General features: G+C 39.1%; 1 protein-coding gene across 1 annotated transcript; it reads right to left on the bottom strand.

Annotated features, from left to right (window-relative positions):
• Window positions 1-470: 470 nt before the first annotated feature.
• On the bottom strand, window positions 471-18684 carry HEMGN (hemogen). The gene is made up of 5 exons (XM_025359629.1): window positions 18542-18684; window positions 11812-11945; window positions 9921-10014; window positions 3442-4628; window positions 471-1146 (listed from the first exon to the last, which is right to left on the bottom strand). The coding sequence occupies exons 2-5, from the start codon at window positions 11888-11890 to the stop codon at window positions 1052-1054; spliced, it is 1455 nt and encodes a 484-aa protein (XP_025215414.1). The 5' UTR covers window positions 11891-11945; window positions 18542-18684; the 3' UTR covers window positions 471-1051.
• Between the last annotated feature and the right edge of the window lie 604 nt (window positions 18685-19288).

The raw sequence follows: 19288 nt of genomic DNA, 5'->3' as shown, positions 1-19288 counted from the left end.
CCATTCTGTTGTTCAAAAATCTTACTTCATTCCCCATTATTTAACAAGTGATATATTTCTTGGTTAGGTATGCAAAATTCTCTGTGCTCTACTAATATGAGCTTTTTAGCATGCAAAGCCTACTGCTATTTCATATGGTCTCTATATTAACTGTAGTTTGCCTGCAGTTTTGAACATGTTTTGAACTCACCGTTCTCTTTGTCACATACAATAATGCTGCTTTCCACATCTATGCAAATCATTTCCATCTTTCAAGGCTTCATGCCTGTGTAATTTTTTCAGGTCACTCCAGCAAAAAGTGAGCATTCTCTGTTTGTATCTACCATTCAAATGGCACCAGCACTTACTATTTTCTTTTGTAATTATTTGCTTTCTGTTTTATTTCCCCATGAAACCAAATTAACCCCACCGTGGGGTGTTATATATGTCTTCTAACCTCCACAGTTCTTAACATGATGTCATCCACACAGTTAAGCATGTAATAATGATTTAATGTACATTTTGCACAAATGCAATATTTAAAAAGTAAAAATAGAAAATCAAATTTCAAATACAAAAGTAAACTACATTCATCACTCCAAAATATCTTTTAAGGAGAATTGTTAAAACTAACCAAAAGAGCCAACTAAAGCCTGAATAAAAATTTGATGCTACTGTTTCATTAGTAATGAACAGCATTTACAAGAAAACTATACACTCCCCAAAGTGTAAGTGTTCAGTCTTAGTCACTTATCTGCTCTTAAGACTTAAATAAATGTTCTTGGGGGGAAAACCAATTATCCAGTCCTCCCCGCTTCCTTATTTGTCTCTTCCCACCACTATCCTCTCCCAGACATATACACACATACACACACACATTCACACACACTCTAGCATGATATTGTCTATGTGGCAGAGCCTTAAAAAATGTTATTTCTTTCAGATATGGTCTACAAGTAGAAAAAATAATATTAATGAGCATTGTCAAAAGTTTTACAATATTTTGAGAAAATCACGCATAAACTGTTAAGCTCTATGTTCCATTGGACCCCAACTTTATGGTTGAGCATTGTTAAAACAAAACATAACTATAGACATCATTTTCTGGATGAATCTCGTTCAGAATTGCTGGTATTTCTGGCTCTTCTTTGGGTTTTTCTTTTGTTTCTGTAAAATCAAATAAAATGAAAAAATAGGTTCAATAAATTGTATTGGGACAATTGACTAACCATTTGGAGGGAGAAAAACTGCTTCACAACATACACAACAACAAACCACAGATGGAGTAAATATTTAAATATTTAAATACCATAAAGTTATAGAAATAATAGTGTTTTTAGTAATCTCAGGATTCTAAGCAGAACACAGAGACCAGGAACTGTAAAGGAAAAGACTAGCAGGTTTGAATATCTAAAAATTAAAATTATATATGGCAAAAACCACTATGAACAAAGTTAAACGAAATCAAAGACAACTGGAAAAATATTTGCAACATATACATAGTAAAAACCATTATTTAAAGAGATTTTTTAATCAGAAAAAGATAGAAATCAAAGATGTTGAATGGGACAAGGATTCAAACAGGCAATTCTTTAAAAATTATATTTATAATGATTCTGAAAAGTTGTCTAGTAACATTAATTATAAAAGGGGGTGATTAAGACGGTTAGGTGAGTTTTATTTTTTAACCTATCGCTTCTTGGCCTTTTGGCTAAGATCAAGTGTATTTTTTAACCTAGCAGACAGGCAAGGATTTTTAAAATGTCATAATGTACAGTGCTGACAAGGGTGTGGGGAAAAGGCACCTGTCTTGTGTGAATCACTACCATGTTTCTGGAGGCTAGTCTGACTGACTGTATATTCAGACTTTAAATGTGGGTACCCTTTGGCCCAACAATTCAATTTCTAGGGATTGATTCAAAGGAAATAATCAGACAAACTTAAGCCTCCAGTGCCTCCATTTCCTTATATTTAAAATGGGAGTATTATTTATCCAGTAGAGCTTTTGACATTGAATAAAGTAAACCATATAAAATATATAATATGGTGTTGGGCACGTAGAAAAGTACCTGATAAGTGTTAACTAAATAAATGTTATTCCCAATGATGTTCATTGAACATTGTTGTAATAGTAAAACTTGGCAGTAAACTGAGTGTTCATCCTCATAGAGACTGGTTGAATAAATTATTGCACATACATATAGCATAGTACTATGCAGTTGCTACAAAAGACATCATAAAGATGGCTCCAATACATATTGTAAATGAAACCAAAAACAAGTTACAGAATAGGATGAGTACTGTCTCATTTGTTGAAACAGAACAACCTTAACATTGGAAACTGGAGATAGAAGATGGTATTAAAGGAGACTTTTACTTGATATTCACTTACATATTGCTTTATTACAATGAACACTTACTACTTTATAATCAGCAAAAATAGATATTGCCATTTAGTTGGTCAAACAAAGCCAAAAATAAAATGAGCATTAATTAATTGACCATATCGATCTTGCTGGGTTTAGAATGAAGCAGTTAGGAATCAGGACACTGTGTTGGTTAGAGCTGCTTCTCCAGCAGGGTACTTTGTCAGTGAACGTACTGCTTCACATGCCTACTTTTTACTGCAATGTATTTCTTTAAAGTAGTTCTTCAAAACTGGTATTACTTGGAAACCAGCTAGCCCTATGTTTTTGTTGCACTCATTTTTTAGGATAAAGAGCAAATAAACTACTGAAGGGATTTCTTTAGAAATCCCTTTCCTGGGGATAACTATGGTCTGATAGACTCCAGTCCATTTCTTACACTGTCTACAGTATTGTACGAAGAGAAGTGAAGTTCTCAGTTATGTCTCTGAGGCAAGTGAATTAAAGAACGGTTGCATTATTTTCAAATTGCTATACTTAGAAAAAAGTTTTTCAGGAACAAATCTTGAAATAGAAACGGTTTCCGGTAAACCTGAAATCCTACAGGAATGAGTTCCCTAGTAACAGCTTTGTATTTTACAGCTTTGTAAAATATACAGCTGTATGTTTTACAGCTTTGTATCTCCCTTGGTACTTTGTACTATGAATTTACCTGCCTTCCATTTATCAGGCAAATTAAATTTTCTAGAAAAAGTTCATTCATCAAGCTTTCTTGTTAATGTAGACTTAATTGTTTTTTAAAATATTTTGCAATAATTCACCCTATACTGGGTTCATTTCACTGACTATAGCATCTCATAATGGATGAATAGTATGAATAAGTACTACTGTACATGCTTACATTTTAATTTTTTAACTCTTTGAAATATGCCAAGACATACATTGGTTGCATGAACATATTGTTTACTTAAAACTAGTCAATAAAATTAATAGTATCCATTGACATAACTGAGAATAACCCAGGATTGTCAGAGAAGGTTGTAAATCACTACTCCGGGGGAGATATACCTACCTTGGTGCTATAAACAGCCCTTACCTTGAGGAAAAGTATAAACATCTTTAGCATCTTCCTGGTGTGCTTTAGGATCCTGGCCTTGGGGCCCACCTGTTTCTTGGTATGGTTCTGGAAAGCATTCTTTAGGCACATCCTTATTTTTATAGGTCTTAGTGGAGAGGTCTTCAGGCCCCGGGGTTTCTTGGTATATTTCAGGTGAATATTCTTCAAGCTGGGGTGTTTCTTGGTATATTTCAGGTGAATATTCTTCAAGCCCAGGTATTTCTTGATACGTTTCAGGTGAATACTTTTCAGACCCAGGTGTTTCTTGGTTTATTTCAGTTGAATAGTCTTCAGAATGAGGTGTTTCTTGGATTGTTTTATGAGAGGGAGCTTTAGGCACAATAATTTCTTTATGTGTTTTATGAGGAAGGTGTTTAGGTTCAACTGATTCTTGGTGTGTTTTTGTGGAAAGGTCTTTAGGCTCGGCTATTTCTTGTGTTTTAGGAAAAAAGCCTTCTGCCTCAGCTTTTCCTTGATCTGTTTCATTGTATTCCTCTGGTTCTGCTGGGTTTTGGTCTGTGTCAAGAATATAGCCTTTAGGCACATCTGGTTTGGGGTACGCTTGAAGGGAGCATCCTGCCAGATCAGCTGTGTCTTCAGATGTTGGACAAGGGAGGACTTTGGGTACAGCAGCTTCTTGGCACATTTTAGGAGACAGATCTTCTCGTTTAGCCATATCTTGGTACATTTTGAAAGGATGGTCTTGAATTACAGCTATTACTTGGCATGCATTAGGAGAGTTGTCTTCAGTTTCCACCATGTCTTGGCATATTTTGGAAGAATTGTCTTGAAGTACAGATATTTCTTGGTACATTTTAGGAGAGAGGTCTTCAGGTTCAGCCACATGTTGGCATGTTTCAGAAGAATGGTTTTGTACTGCTATTTCTTGGTACTTGGAAGAATTCTCCTGATGTATAATACTTTCTTCACATATTTCAGAAAAGTGTTCCTCAGGCACAACTTTTTGCGGGGAGGCTACTGAAGGAAATACTTTGGTTATGCTCCCTAGTGGCTCAGTTTTTTTCTCTGTAGGTGCCAGTACTTTCTCCACTATTTCCTTTTCTATCTGTGACTGAGGCTCCACCTTCAATTGTGTATTTTGTTGTCTCTTTCTGCCTCTTTGATTTCCTTTTCCTGTTCTCTGCTGCTTGCGTTTTTTCTGTTCTCTGCAGAAAGAACAGAATTAGTGTCAGCAATGGTGCTACAGAATTCAAATAAATGCTTGTAATAACAGTGCCAGGTCCCCTACTGCCTCATTGCACAAGGATCATGAACTCATCACTTAATCTCTCTGGGCCTCAATCTCCTTGTTTGTAAAATGAAGGAGCAGCTCTAGGTGTTCTCAGTTCTTAGGAGAGGGAATGTTTCTCCAGGACTTCTTGGCATTGATACCTTGCTTACCAGGAGCCTTCTTGGTGAGGGTAGTGGATGCGCGCATGTGTATGAACGCGCGTTTGTGTGTGTGTGTTACAGCATATTCTTAAAGTTTAGTTATGGAAAATAAATAATTCCCATTACAAATTAATAGAGTGGCATTCTGGTTTATACACTAGTCTCTTTGCATTTAGTCTATGTGTGTTACTTCCCTACGCCTGAGTAAACTCATACAAACCAAGTTTCTAGACCTGCAATCCAGGCACGGCTCCTCATCTGTGCAGGCTGCAGGTGGAGGCTATATATTGCTTGATTATCAAATACATTGTTTTGTGTAAAGAATTCTAAGTTGCTACAGTATCTCTCAAATGAGATATATTGTAAGTGGGTCAAAGGCTGCAAAAACACTTCTTGAAGTTAAGAAACCTGGTAGATAGGCATGAGTGGCCATATTATACTTAATCCTAATTAACAAATTAAAGATCTAGAAGATGAAAGGATATGCATGGAAATTGCAGCCAGTGACAAATTGTTAGGCACTGCAAATATAACCAAATACAGATGGCTAATACAGATGGGCTGGGGGCTGGGGAAAGTACTATAAATAAGCATTTCATCATTTTTCTAAATCTACTGAAATTCTGTTTCATGCTACCCGCTCTATGGAGCCTTCTCTAACAGACTATAGGACTAAAATGTTCTCCCAGCTTAGCTCTCCTATAGGACTTACTGTGAGTACCATGCTAAAGACTAGGAATGCAGGCTGCCTCATACTGTAGTTATTTCTGAAGAAACTGTATTTCTTTTAGTAAACATTTTAGACATTCTTTGGAGATAAAAACCAGAGTTTTTTTGTATCTTTACAGTGCCCATCGTTCCTTGCATATTTAAAAAAAGTATGCCCTGTTCCATTTTTTTGTATATATTTGAAATTTCCATTGTAAATAAGTGTTTTTAAAAGATTACCTCACCAAACACAGTTTGAAGTCAATATCAAAAAAGCATATATGTTCACTTCTAATATGAGGCTATAGAAAAAAGAAAAAAAAGATACAGATGTAACAGAACAGTCTAAAATAATATTGAAAATTATATTTAAAAAAGGAAATCTAGGTCAGGCATGGTGGCTCACGCCTTAATCCTTGGGAGGCCAAGGCGGGTGGATCACGAGGTCAGGAGTTCAAGACCAGCGTGGCCAACATAGTGAAACCCCGTCTCTACTAAAAATACAAAAATTAGCCAGGCATGGTGATACGCATGTGTAATCCTAGCTACTTGGGAGGCTGAGGAAAGAGGATCGCTTGAAACCAGGAGGTGGAGGTTGCAGTGAGCTGAGACTGTGCCACTGTGCTCCAGCCTGGGTGACAGAGTGAGACTCCATCTCAAAAACAAAAACAAAAATGGCCGGGCGCAGTAGCTCACACCTGTAATCCCAGCACTTTGGGAGGCCAAGGTGGGCAGATCACGAGGTCACGAGATCGAGACCATCCTGGCTAACACGGTGAAACCCCGCCTCTACTAAAAATACAAAAAATTAGCCGGGCGTGGTGGCGGGCGCCTGTAGTCCCAGCTACTCGGGAGGCTGAGGCAGGAGAATGGCGTGAACCTGGGACATGGAGCTTGCAGTGAGTCAAAATCGCACCATTGCACTCCAGCCTGGGCGACAGAGCAAGACTCCATCTCAAAATAAATAAATAAATAAATAAATAAAATAAAAAGGAAATCTAAAGATGACGGTTATGGCACCTCAGCATTTTGAACTATTACTACAAGTAACCAAGGTGACAAGATAAATTATAAAATTCTTATAAATGTTTTGAAAAAGATATTAATAGTATACCCAAATTCCTTAGGAAACACATATTTTTTCCTAGATATTAAATGTGAAATAATTCATTATTTAGGTATCTATGTGAGGAGATCTGAGTAATATAATAGTCCATGTCTTCCCTGGTAGTTTTTCAAAAAATACAAAAAATACCTATGTGGCATAAACTTTAGTCTGTAGTCTCTCATGATTGTAGGCAAGTCACTTAACCTCTACATGCCTTGGTTTCCTTGTAGGTGAAATAAGGTAAATAATATCTGCCCAATTTCATGTGGTGGTTATAAGAATTGTATATAATGACTTACATGAATTAATTATTCAAATATAAATTAGGACTCTAATATGAATATAGGAAACTCTTATAGTGCTTGTGTATGTCAGGCACTGTTTAAATAATTTAGTTATTTTGTTATCTCATATAATCTTCACATCAGTCTATGAAGTAGATAGTATTATTTTCACTTTGCAAATGACAAAACTGAAACACAGAGATGTTGAGTAACTTGCCCAACACTTGTATTTGATAATCAAGCCATATACATTATCCACCTGCAGGCTGCACAGATGAGCCGTGCCTGGATCGCAGGTCTAGAAACCCTGAGTATGAGTTTACTCAGGGGTAGTGAAGTAACACACACAGACTAAATGCAAAGAGACTAGTGTATAAACCAGAGTGCCAATCTATTAATTTATAATGAGAATTCTTTCTTTTCCATAATATTTCCAAGGGTTCTGGCTACGAAGTAGGGGAACCAGGCTACAAATCTAGTCATTGTGGCTTTAACAGCCTGGCTCATAACCATGCGCTCTGCTGCCTCTCTCTGAAACTAATAAAATTGCACTGTATGGTATGTTGTAGTGAGAAAAGAGGGCGCAGGCCTCAGCATTATAGAGATGTATCACCAGAGCAAGTCCAGCCAGCTGCCAAGAGGCTCACCAAGGTGTTATCCATTTGAGTGAATACCCTCAGCCCAGCAAGCCCAGAAACCTGACACTGTTAGCACACTGAGACTACTTCCATTTATCAGGGGCAGAGCTCATCAAGCAGATTTAAGGAGACTTACATATAAACCTAAAGACCAATTTTTAAATGAACAGAAATACAAAGTCACATAGTAGAAAATACCTGGGCTGGCCAGGCACAGTGACTCATGCCTGTAATCCCAGCACTTTGGGAGGCCAAGGTGAGCGAATCACTTGAGGCCAGGAGTTCCAGACCAGCCTAGCCATCATGGTGAAACCCCAGCTCTACTAAAAATACAAAAACTAGCTGGGCATGGTGGCCGGTGCCTGTATTCCCAGCTACTTGGGAGGCTGAGGCACAAGAATCACTTGAACCAGGGAGGCAGAGGTTGCAGTGAGCCGAGATCTCGCCACTGTACTCCAGCCTGGGCAGCAGAGTGAGACTCTGTCTCAAAACGAATGAATGAATGAATAAAAGAGAGAGAAAAAAGAAAAGGAAAGGGGAGGGGAGAGGAGAGGATGGGTGAGGGGTGGGGATGGGGAGAGAAGGGGGAGGGGGTGGGGGCAGGGGAGGAGAGAGGAAGGGAGGGGAGGAGAGGAGAGTACCTGGGCTCTGGGCTCGCAAACAAATGCACTGTCTCTGTAGGTAAGTACTTGGGAAGCCAGATAATGATTGGAAGATTGCTTAGTGGGTATGGAATTTGGGAGCTAATTGGATAATCTTCAATAGACCTGCCACAGGACCCCAGTACAAATATTTCTACTGTAAAATAATACACCTGTTCCTAAAAATCCTCACTTTCTGCAAAATTATCCTCTATAAAGTTACAGTGGTTATGGAGGTGGGGCAAATAGGCTTGGGACAAATGATTCAAAGCTTTTGCAACATTTTAACACTAACTAAAACAGTAATTGGTACCAGGAGAGAGAACTTGCTTGGTCCATACAAGTAGTTTACTGTGGCTGGAGGCTGCCTCAGGGGATAGTAAATACAAATATAGTGTAATTGTAGGCTTAAAGCTGCTGAGACCTGAGCTCTGAGCCAGCGGGGTTGCCATTAAGTTGGGCACAGGAGAGAAGTGCAAGCTGCCACTTGGTGGAGAGCTGCGCAAGGCTGGTGTTGTGCCTATCTGGGGAAGGAACCCTGCATGCCGGCTGAAAAGAATCCTGCCTATACAACAGCCAGGCTGAAGGCTTTTTTTTCCCAACTGAAGGCTTTAATTCTCTTCCCACTATTCTGGCTTCTTTTGACTAGGAAAAAATCATGAACCGACACAGCTCCCACATTATACTGACATTGTTCTCCTATTTATCAATCATATGTGAACTTGGTGTTATAGAAACATCTGTTGTAGCAGAACAGACAGTGCTCCATAGTGGGGTTTGGGGGTTTAGAAAATGCCCTTCATTAGGAAAAGTGCTTTGCTTAAATTAGTGGTTCTCAACTGGGGGTGATTTTGCCTGTCTCCCGCCAACCCCACCCCAGAAGACCTTTGACAATGTTTGGAGACATTTTGTTGTCACAGCTGGGGTGGAAGGTGCTATTGGCATCTAGAGGCCAGAAAATGCTACAAAACATCTGCAGTGCACAAGACAGCCCCGGACTGAGAACAAGAAGTTCTCCTGCCCCCAGTGTCAGCAATGCCAAGGTGGAGACACTTTGGCTTAGATGGATGCTGCACTTTTGGCTCTTTGGGCTCCCCTTCCAAGCAAGCAAGTCCCCAGTTGTCACAATCATATTTGAAATGGATGCAATTAGATGCCGCCTAATTTACAATCATGTTCTTGTACCCCTTTCCTGCATACAGGTGAACATACAGGTTATCTAAACTCTTTGTCACTCATTTACAGGGAATGTTTTGGCTCACTCCATGGAGAGTTAATCACACTCATTCAGTAAATATTTAGCTAACAGAAAGCTTGGAGAACAATCTTGGAGGCTTCTTCAATGATGCTTCCCACTCCCAACAGGGTGCTTCTATGTTTATATTACCACAGGAGCTAAACGCCAAGCTTCTCTACAATATAATTTGGTTGCTCAGTGCTTTAATTAAAAGAGACCAGGGAAAAAATTATGTTCCCACCATGTTACCAGCTGTGTGTGTGACTTTCGGCAAGAGATTTAATTCACTGGAGTCTTAGTCTCTGTTTTTCTGTAAAATAGGGACAACCATGCGTGATTTACAGGATTGTTGGAAAGATAAAATACAGTGTGTAAAGTGCACAGCACTACTTGATGCATAACATCCTCAATAAATGTATCAGTTCCCTTTCTCTTGTGGTGCTACCATACCCAAATAGCCATTGTGACGTTTCCTTTTCTTGCACTTCAGCTTTTCTTTTTCTAAGTCGTTCTCTGTTTCTCAAACTCCAGGTTCCAATGACTTCTGTAATAAAATGAAAGTTATTAGAGAAAGTGATGAACCATGGTGTTTATCAGCAAAAGTCCTGTAGCCAAGTGGCAGAATCTCTATGCTAGGTTTTTCTCCTAGCTTTTTGAGGACAAGGACTGCATCTCATTTGTCTTTGTATCTCCAGAAAAAGCCTGAAAGCAGACATTCAGCAAATGTTTTTGAATGAGAAGGTCAGAGACCTACTCATACATAGTATTTGTACGTAAGTGTGCTACCAACCTATTAATTTCTTCAAAATAATTTTATATATTGTACAAATAATGAAAAAAGCAGCCATATTTTGCTGTCTTTAACATGATAATGTGTTTTCCTTTTATTCCTCACTTCTATCCAGTGCTTATATTACACAAAGTTGTAAGAATAGCATAGCACAATTTTATCCTTTTATTAACCTAGCATTATATTAGAACTATTTTCCATGATGTAGTCTTCATAATGATAATTTTAATGACAATATGATACATAGTCTGGTTAATGTACTCTCATTTACCCAGTCATTCCTCTTGGATTGAGCATTTAGGTTGTTGCTAGTTATCTTTGCCTTGTATATCAAATTATAATAAGCATATTCATTGCATATAGGTTTTCTTTTGGATTTCTTCCTTAGAATGGTGTTTCTTCAAGTTCTTTGGAAAATTAAGAGTTTGATCAAAAAAGTTTTTGCTGCCATCTAAGGTTGAGAAAAACTAATGAGTCTTTGATGTAGAGCTTCCTAGAGCCTGTGAAGTGATACGAATCCACACTGGGACCTCTAAAGAATACAGCATGCCCCTTGAACAATGGTTCCTCTTGTTCTTGGGATAAGGGTTATTTATAGTGAAAAATTCTACCTTTATTTTTACTAACCTCTAATTAAAATTGACAGTTCCTTCAATTATGAATGTAGGTAACAAACCACAGTAGTTTTGGCAGTATATGACTTTTTTTCAACTTTTATTTTAAGTTTAGGGGTATATGTGCAGGATATGCAGGTTTGCTACATAGGTATACACGTGCCATGGTGGTTTGCTGCACAGATCATCCCATCACCTAGGTATTAAGCCCAGCATCCATTATCTATTCTTCCTGATGCTCTCCCTCCCCCTCAGCATATGACTTTGTCCCTGTAAAGAAATCACACATTTTTATATCACATTATACTTGTTGCAGATACCTTAAAATATTACCTACAGGCTATGATTTGACTTGATACTATTATTAGACCCACCACTGGATATTGTAATCTATAAATAATCATATATATTACTATATCACAATTTTTTATTTTGATATTTGTATCTTAATATAGTTATTTCCTTTGTAATCTTATATATTTAATTTTATGCCTTTAAAACTTTTCTTCAAAGAAGGAGTCTCTGGGTTCATCAGAATGCCAAAGAGATCCATGTAGCAAAAAAAAATTTTAAACAATGTCTTAGGGTATCTCAAGGACTAAGGTTCCACAAAACATTTTGAGAAATGCTGCTTTAGGATCGATCCAAGGGCTGAGATTAGTGAGTCAAAAGAATAAGCAGTATTATAGCTCTCACCGCTTATTGCCAGATCTCTTTCCAAAAGTTAGACGAAATTTGTGCTACCATAGTTTTACCACAACCATCTAATGAAATTATTGGATGAACTACCCGATGAAACTATTGGGTAGTTTCATTAGCTTTCATTTAAGTATATTTCCTTTTTTTTTTTTTTTTGGCCAGATCCATTGAAAAGAGAAAACTATCATACCCTGAATTCTTTTCAACAGCCACCAGCTCTTAAGGTATTTTTCATTACCTGGAGAATGGTTCTCTTCTTGGTGAGGATCAAGTGTCTGATGGTGCTTCAAATGAGATTGGTGCTTTCCCAAATCCATCTTGCTGCAATACCTTCCTGCTATTTTGGTCTGACTTCCACAAGCAGCCTAGATCCTTTTTAAAAATATCAAAAACAACTAACACTTAAAAAAAAAAAAAAAAAAACCACACACACAAGTTTGCCTGTCACTTGACTTCCCGCCTAAAAGTTTTATCTGGTTGGACCACAACTGCAGGCTAATTCTACTTTCTTTATCACACTGCACAGGTGTGAGTAGGGGAAATGGCTGGTGCTAGCAACCTCTAGCATAGCTTGCTATTTATACAGGGAAACTCTCTGGCCACAGCCTGGCATGGCACAACCTCCAGTCAGCACTCTTTCGGTTCTATCTGCCAGGAAGTGTCTGGATCCGATGTTCCTTTCTACAGATGGAAGTGGCCTGGTGTAGAAAGAACACAATCTAGGCTCCAACCAGCTCAGTGGCCCAGGGCAAGTCACCTCCCTTTTCTATGGCTCTCTTTCTGCATTTGCAAATTGGGTAAATAATTCTTGCCTGCTTCATATGGTTCTTGTTAAAGTAAAAATAATGGATGTGAAAATTTTTAGAAAGTGTGATATATATTAATCTTACATGGTTTTCTGTATGTGGCTTTTTTCACCTTAATCTGTTGCAAAATAATGTACAGTTTTGCTGTGTATGCTGTTAGACAAGAAATAGACATAAATAACCAAATTAGAAATTCACAGCAATTTTGTACGCCTTTTTGCTCACTGAATCATTCACAAGTGACTCAAGATAACTAGTGAAATCCATTGTTACTCATGTAGGGGAAGGTGAAAGATTATTTCTTAATGAAAGTATCACCACATTATATCCCAGAAATTAAGTTGAAATCATCAAAGGAACCATCCTGCCTCCAAGCAGTCACCCCATTTGTGAAGAAAAGGAGCCACAGACTACTATGGTTCAACTAAGGAAGAAACCCTGAGCACCTCCTGATAAAGGAAGCCAGTCTGGGAGATGCAGGGTTAATATATGTGTACTGGATTCAGATTGAATTGAAGTGAGTTTGAATTCCAGTATTGGCATTCCCTAATTCAGTGACCTGAGGCAAGTTAGATAGCCTTGGAGTCAATTTATCTATCCATAACATGGGGACAATATTGGTATCTACCTCATAAAGTTACTAGGATGATTAAGACCAGTAATCCATATGAGGCATTTTATGTGTGCCTAACATATCGAACTTGGTCAATAAATGTTAGCTACCAATAAAAATACAATAACCAGATTTTGGTACAGCAAGTCATAGTTTAAATGCACTAAAGAAAGAGAAAGTCTGAAGAGGATTCTTTATAAAGAAAGACCTTTGTAAAGTGAATAGATGCCCACTACTTCCATGGAATCTTAAGGCATTAGAACTGGAAGAGCCCAAAATCATCTAGTCCCTGCCTGTTTTATATACAAAGAAACTGAGAACCAAGGAGGAGAGTTGCCTACACTCAGTATTTTATTACTTATTGCCAGCAGCATCTCTTACAGGTTAGGAGATGGGTCATCATTTTGTGTGCTTGATCTTTCCTTGTTATAAAAATGTGTGTGTCATGTAAACATATTAGAGAAACAAGCTGTCAAACACACTAAAGGGTATCAAGAACGACGTAACAAACACCCAAGTATCTGCCACTAAAACTTAACTTGGTTTTTAATTACTAAATCCTAATATTTAGCTTTACCTCTCTCAGTTCCCCAGTCTTTCTCTTAAGTAAATCTGTGTACCTAAAAATTCAGGTAACTTCAGGGAGCCCCTACTCAAAGTAATCCTGCACGGAACAGCAGATATTCTTTGTAATTTATCTCTTGAAAATTTGGATTTTCAGATATGGGGTTTAAAGAACTCAAACTAATTTTAAAAATTACAAAATAGTGTTTTTTAAAATATTGATTCCTTTATTTGATATGTTTTAATTCTTATTAGTTAGGTTGTTTCTTACATTAGGTTAGTTTAATAAAATAACATTATAGAATCCCTCTGGGACACCTCCAGTGGATGCAGAGGTACTTCTTGAATAAAATTATCCTTACTAAGAGCTTGTAACACCCAGTTCAACAATTCAGCAAATTTTACTTAATGCCCCCTCTTATGCTACATACTGAGTAAGGCTGTGAGGCTATAGAGATGGATGGTGCAGTGCCTGAGCCCTGTGCCCTGTAGGCTCATAGAGGAGAAAGTGTGTACATCTGTATTGCAAGGAAATAATACTCTTTATGTCCTGTTACAACCTACCTAAGTCAATTCCACCCCTGCACCGTGTTCCCTGTATCTAGAAGCAGAGTGTGGAGGGTCTGTAAGAGGGTGGGGTTTCAAGTTAACAGTAAATTGAAGGTAATATTGGGTGGAGGAGGCCAGTGGAGAGATACTTTGGAGCAAACTAGATTGGAAGTCAGGCAAGGTGTCTCTGGCATGATAAACAGGCCAGAGCGGGAATTTGAGACAGAAATAGCCTACAGTAAGTTTACAAACCATAGTTCACGGACCCTTCTCTCTGTAGAAAATTCTAATTAGAAATTTAGTTAGAATTCTCTAACTAGAATTTCCAGAATGTGTGTTAGGCATTAAAGTCCACATGTTTTTTTGACAAATGCTGACTTGTTCTAGAGTTATTTGCATGTATACATAAACCTCTCTCTAGGCCACAAACCCTTAGAGAGCAGATACAGCTTCTGATTCACTTTTCTGTCTCCACAGTATGAGCTGGTGGGAGGCTTGGCTCACTGTAGTCCCCATAATCACCCTCACTCCCTGCTTCATGAACATGCAGCCTGGGACAGTACTTTATACACTCAGGGCTTGAGGCTGCTGTGACTTAATAATAGCAATATCATCATCTGTGCCAGAGCTCTTTCTCCTGTCATTCATTCTGTGCCCAGCACTGTCTTATGGGCTAGAGATAGAATAATTGAACAACAAAGTCCCTGACTTTATGAAGTCTACATTTTAATGGGGAGAGATAAAAAATAAGGAAATAAATAAAATATATAATGTATCAGCTGGTGATGATTGCTTTGGAGAAAACTGAGCTGGGCATAATAGGATAAGGAAAAGGAGGTTGATGGTGGCTGCTATTTTAAATAGTGTAGTCAGAGAAGGCTCGACTGATAGGGTGACAGGTGAACACAACTGAAGGAGGTGAGGGGCCAGACATGGCATGCTGATATCTGTGAGGGCATTCCAGGTATAGGGGCACCAGCAAATGGCCCAAGGAGGGGAGTGTTAAGGAGGTGGGATCGGAGAGAAAGCCTATTATTCCCCCTTGTAGGATTTCTACTCTGAGTGAGATGGATAGTCATGGCATGGTTTTGGACAGAGGAGTGATACGATCTGACTTATATGTTTAAAGAATTATTCTGGCTACTGTGTGGGACAGGGGCAGAGGAAGCAAGAACAATCAGAATGGTATTGCAATGATCCAGATGAGAGATGATTAAGGTTTGGATGATGGCAGTGGTGAAGCCATGGTCAGATTCTGGATTAACTTATAACTTGTATATGGGGTGAGACATAAAGAATCAAGATAAAGATTTGTTGTGAACAACTGGAAGGATGGAGTTAGCGTTCACAGGTGAGGAAGATTGGGAGAAGCAGGCTTGGAGGAGATGATCAAGAGTTTCATTTTGGATGTGCTAACAGGTTAGGGAGAAAACAGCAAAGGAGCAGCCAGTGAGACAGAGGAAAACTGGAAAAATATAGTGTCTTGGAAGCCAAGAGGAAAGACTGTTTCAAAGAGGAGGGACTAATCCACTGTGTCAAACTTTGCTAAAGTAGAGGAAGGATTGAGAATTGTCCTAACAATTGATTTCCTAACAATTCAATTCGTTTCAATTAATTATAGATTATGGAGGTGAAGTAACTTGGCCAAGGGCATGCAGGTAAAACCAGCCATATAATTTTGGGGGCGCCCAGTGCAAAATGAAAACACAGGGCTTCTCCTTCAAAAATTGTTAAGAATTTCAAGATGGCTGTAGCAGAAAATTAAACCCAGCAAGTGTTTCACTGGATCCTTGAAGCAGACTTATAACATAGCTATTATTGTCCTCATTTTTTCTGATCAAGAAAGTGATGCTCAGTGCATTGAGTGACATAACTAAGATCACAGAGGGAGACTGGTAGTTTGCACCAGAAGCTGGGCCTTCAGCCTCCAATTCCCCCTAATTCCTTCTTTTTTCTTTTTCTTTTTTCTTCTTTTTTTTTTTTTTTTTTTTGGAAATGGGGTCTCACTGTGTTGCCCAGGCTGGAGTGCAGTGACACAATCACAGTTCACTGCAGGTTCTACCTCCCTGGGCTCAGGTGATCCTCCCACCTCAGTCTCCCGAGTAGCTGGGACTACAGGCATGCACCACCATGCCTGGCTAATTTTTTGTATTTTTTTGTAGAGATAGGGTTTTGACACATTGCCCAGGCTGGTCTCGAACTCCTGGGCTCAAGCAATACCCCTGCCTTTGCCTGCCAAAGTGCTAGGATTACAGATGTGAAGCTACCAAGCCCGGCCTGGCCCTCTTCCTACTAGAACAAACTAGGTATTGAGGGAGAGAGTTGCTTTCCTGCCTCCTGATCGTCTGGAGCAGCTGTAAGTATCAAGAACTTGGTCATGCATTTCAGAGGCCTGACTGAACTGGGCAAATGTAGGAGGGAAGGAAACAGATTGCTGAAACTTCTGCCCTAGGGCCCTTTAAGATGGGCGTGAAAAGGGAGCACAGGAAAAACTAGCTCAGGCCATGTACTGGATGCTGTTTAGTCAAAAACAAGACTGGGTAAAAGTGCCCCAAAGTTAACGCCATTTTAGGCTATATTGATAAAAATTATAGAGTCTCCAAAACCAGAGAGATGAGAGTCCTGGTACACCTTGGTTTGTCATGCCATAGCCAGAGAGACATACTGTGAAGACCATATTACTTGAAAGCATACACTGAAAAGAACGAGGGGTACAGGGCTCTATCATTTTCCTGGCTGGGTAATTTGGGGAAAATCACTTAATTCTTTCTGATCCTCAGTTTCTTCCCTTGTAAAATAGAGAAAGGTAATACCTCATGGGGATTCTGTGAGGATAAAAGAGATCATGAGAGCTTTTTATGAAATGAAAAACACTGCAGATATAAGTCCCATTAACCTGGACGGTGTTAATAGTGATATTAGAGTGTTCTAATCATGCACCTGGGCAATTTTCTAAAATACATTTAGGTGGAAAAGTCGTGGAAGGGAAGACAATGGACATTTGTTTTTCTTAGCATTCCTTCCTTGCTGACATACTTTTTCAAAGCTTTTAAATACTTTTCAAAGACTGGATCAAGCTTTGTTTTCCTAAGTGGAGAAGGAGAGTTTCTTGTTCCCCTCTCTCTCAGTCTGTTGATGCATGATAAATGACTTCTGTCTGCTAAAACAGATGCTGCTGTACACATACAGATAACATGTTCTATAACCTAGAATGGCTGTAGCCTGCCTTTCAGTCTAGTTTGTCCCAAAGTCCCTCCTCTGGAATCCTCCCACAAATACTGCCTTCTATTAGAGTATAGACAAATAAATGTCTCTGAATAAACACTGGTGAGTGGTCATTTATCTGGGTAAGAGCAATTCTGGTCTCACCTTGAGCCTCCCCCTTATCTCTGTCCTTTCATTTCTGAGCTTCTGGAACTGATAATGTATTCTCAGTGCCTCCTTTTCCCCCTACACCATTTCATTGCTTTACATCTGGAATCTAGCTTTTTCTTTCACACATTCTCTCATAAATCATCAATGATTTCCTAATGGCCAAATCCAGTGGTCCATTCTCGGTTCTTTCTTTTTGACCTCTCTGCAGCTCATAATTCCTCTGAGTACTCCTATCCTCCATAAAACTTGCTCCACTTTTGGCCTCTCTGATGGTGTGGTGTCCTCTACTCTCTCTCCCTTCTCCTCCTCCTTGCTCACAGGCTTCTCTTCCACTCCCCTAGGTGTGGGAGGTGTTTTCTAGGAGTCCCTGATCCTTTTGAGTTAATACTCTTACCCAAAGACAGTTGATCCAACTGTATACTTTTAGCTACTACCTCTTTGCAGATGTCTTCTAAGTATGTCTGAGTTCTAAGATCACATTTCCTAGTGTTTCTTGGTTATCACTTATTACCTGGATGTCTCACTGCACCTCAAGCTTAGCATAACTAAAAGCAAATTTATCTTCCCCATTAAAACTAGGCTCCCTGTGCTTTATTTCTGTTAGAATAGTAGTACCATGCCTGGCCATCTAGTTCTAAGCCTTCAAAACTCTCTTTGACTGTGCCTCTTCACTTTGTCTCTCACATTCAGCTAGATACAGTTCTGCCAGTTCTTTCTTCCCAGTGTCCCACTTGCTCATTCCCTCTTTTCCTGTCCTATACCACCATCCCAGAGAGGGGCCTCAACTTCTCACTGGAAGCATTGGAAAAGCTCCATAAGTGGCTATCTGCTTTCATTTGCGCTCACCCTCCCGAGTCCATCCTGCACAAACATCCAGAATATTCCTGCTACAGCTGGCTGTGAACCGGTCACTTCCATGTTTAGAATCCTGTAAAGCCTGAGTATTGCCTGCAGAATAAAGACTAAATTTCCGAGTCTGGTATTTAAGTCTAATTTCCCAATGTTTTTTCCCATTACTTTCCTGGAACTACCCAATGTTTCCATTAACTAGTGCCACTTGCCTTCCCTGTTTTGCCGTGAATCTAACACCTGCAGTACCTATCTTCATAACTTCCGGTTGTTCAGTCTTCTTTCGTATGTCTGCGCATCCAGATAGTGAGTGCCTTCATCACAAAGCCTTTGATGATGATGATGATGATGACGACAATGACAATGATATGATGAGACTTTAGTCACTCTACAAACTCATAATGGGTAGCTGACACTTTATATGCAATATCTCATTTCATTTTTCCAACTAATATTATCCCCATTTCACTGATAACAAAACCGTGGTTTAAAGAGGTTATATCCCGAGATCACATAAGCTCATGAGTGGCAGAATTAGGGCTCACATCTAAGGCTGTCCAACTGCAAAGTTTAGGGATTTAACCATTCTGTTCTATTGCCTTTAACTGCCTAGATGTGGTCTCTCCTTTCTGAGCTATAACTGTGCCTGATTTTAGCCATTTTGTGGTGAATATTACATCAATTTTTTGCACATTTTTACAATATATATAAAAAATACTAAGTTCTAGGGTACATGTGCACAATGTATAGGTTTGTTACATAGGTAAACATGTGCCATGTTGGTTTGCTGCACCCATTAACTCGTCATTTACATTGGGTATTTCTCCTAATGCTATCCCTCCCCCAGCCCCCCATACCCCTACAGGCCCCAGTGTGTGATGTTCCCCTCCCTGTGTCCGAGTGTTCTCATTGTTCAATTCCCACCTATGAGTGAGAACATGCAGTGTTTGGTTTTCTGT

This window comes from Theropithecus gelada, chromosome 15, assembly GCF_003255815.1.
Source record: "Theropithecus gelada isolate Dixy chromosome 15, Tgel_1.0, whole genome shotgun sequence".
NCBI classification, from domain to species: domain Eukaryota; kingdom Metazoa; phylum Chordata; class Mammalia; order Primates; family Cercopithecidae; genus Theropithecus; species Theropithecus gelada.
The sequence above is the reverse complement of the archived record's forward strand: the minus strand, read 5'-3'. Positions and strand labels throughout refer to the sequence as shown.

Bases quoted from the DNA above. Each gene is read 5' to 3' on its own strand.
- HEMGN (XM_025359629.1), bottom strand. From the start codon at position 11,890: ATGGATTTGGGAAAGCACCAATCTCATTTGAAGCACCATCAGACACTT. The intron at 4,629-9,920 runs GTATGGTAGCAC...TTCTTTCTGCAG, and splicing joins ACGTCACAATGGCTATTTGG to AGAACAGAAAAAACGCAAGC. The intron at 1,147-3,441 runs GTAAGGGCTGTT...TTGATTTTACAG, and splicing joins TGTTTATACTTTTCCTCAAG to AAACAAAAGAAAAACCCAAA.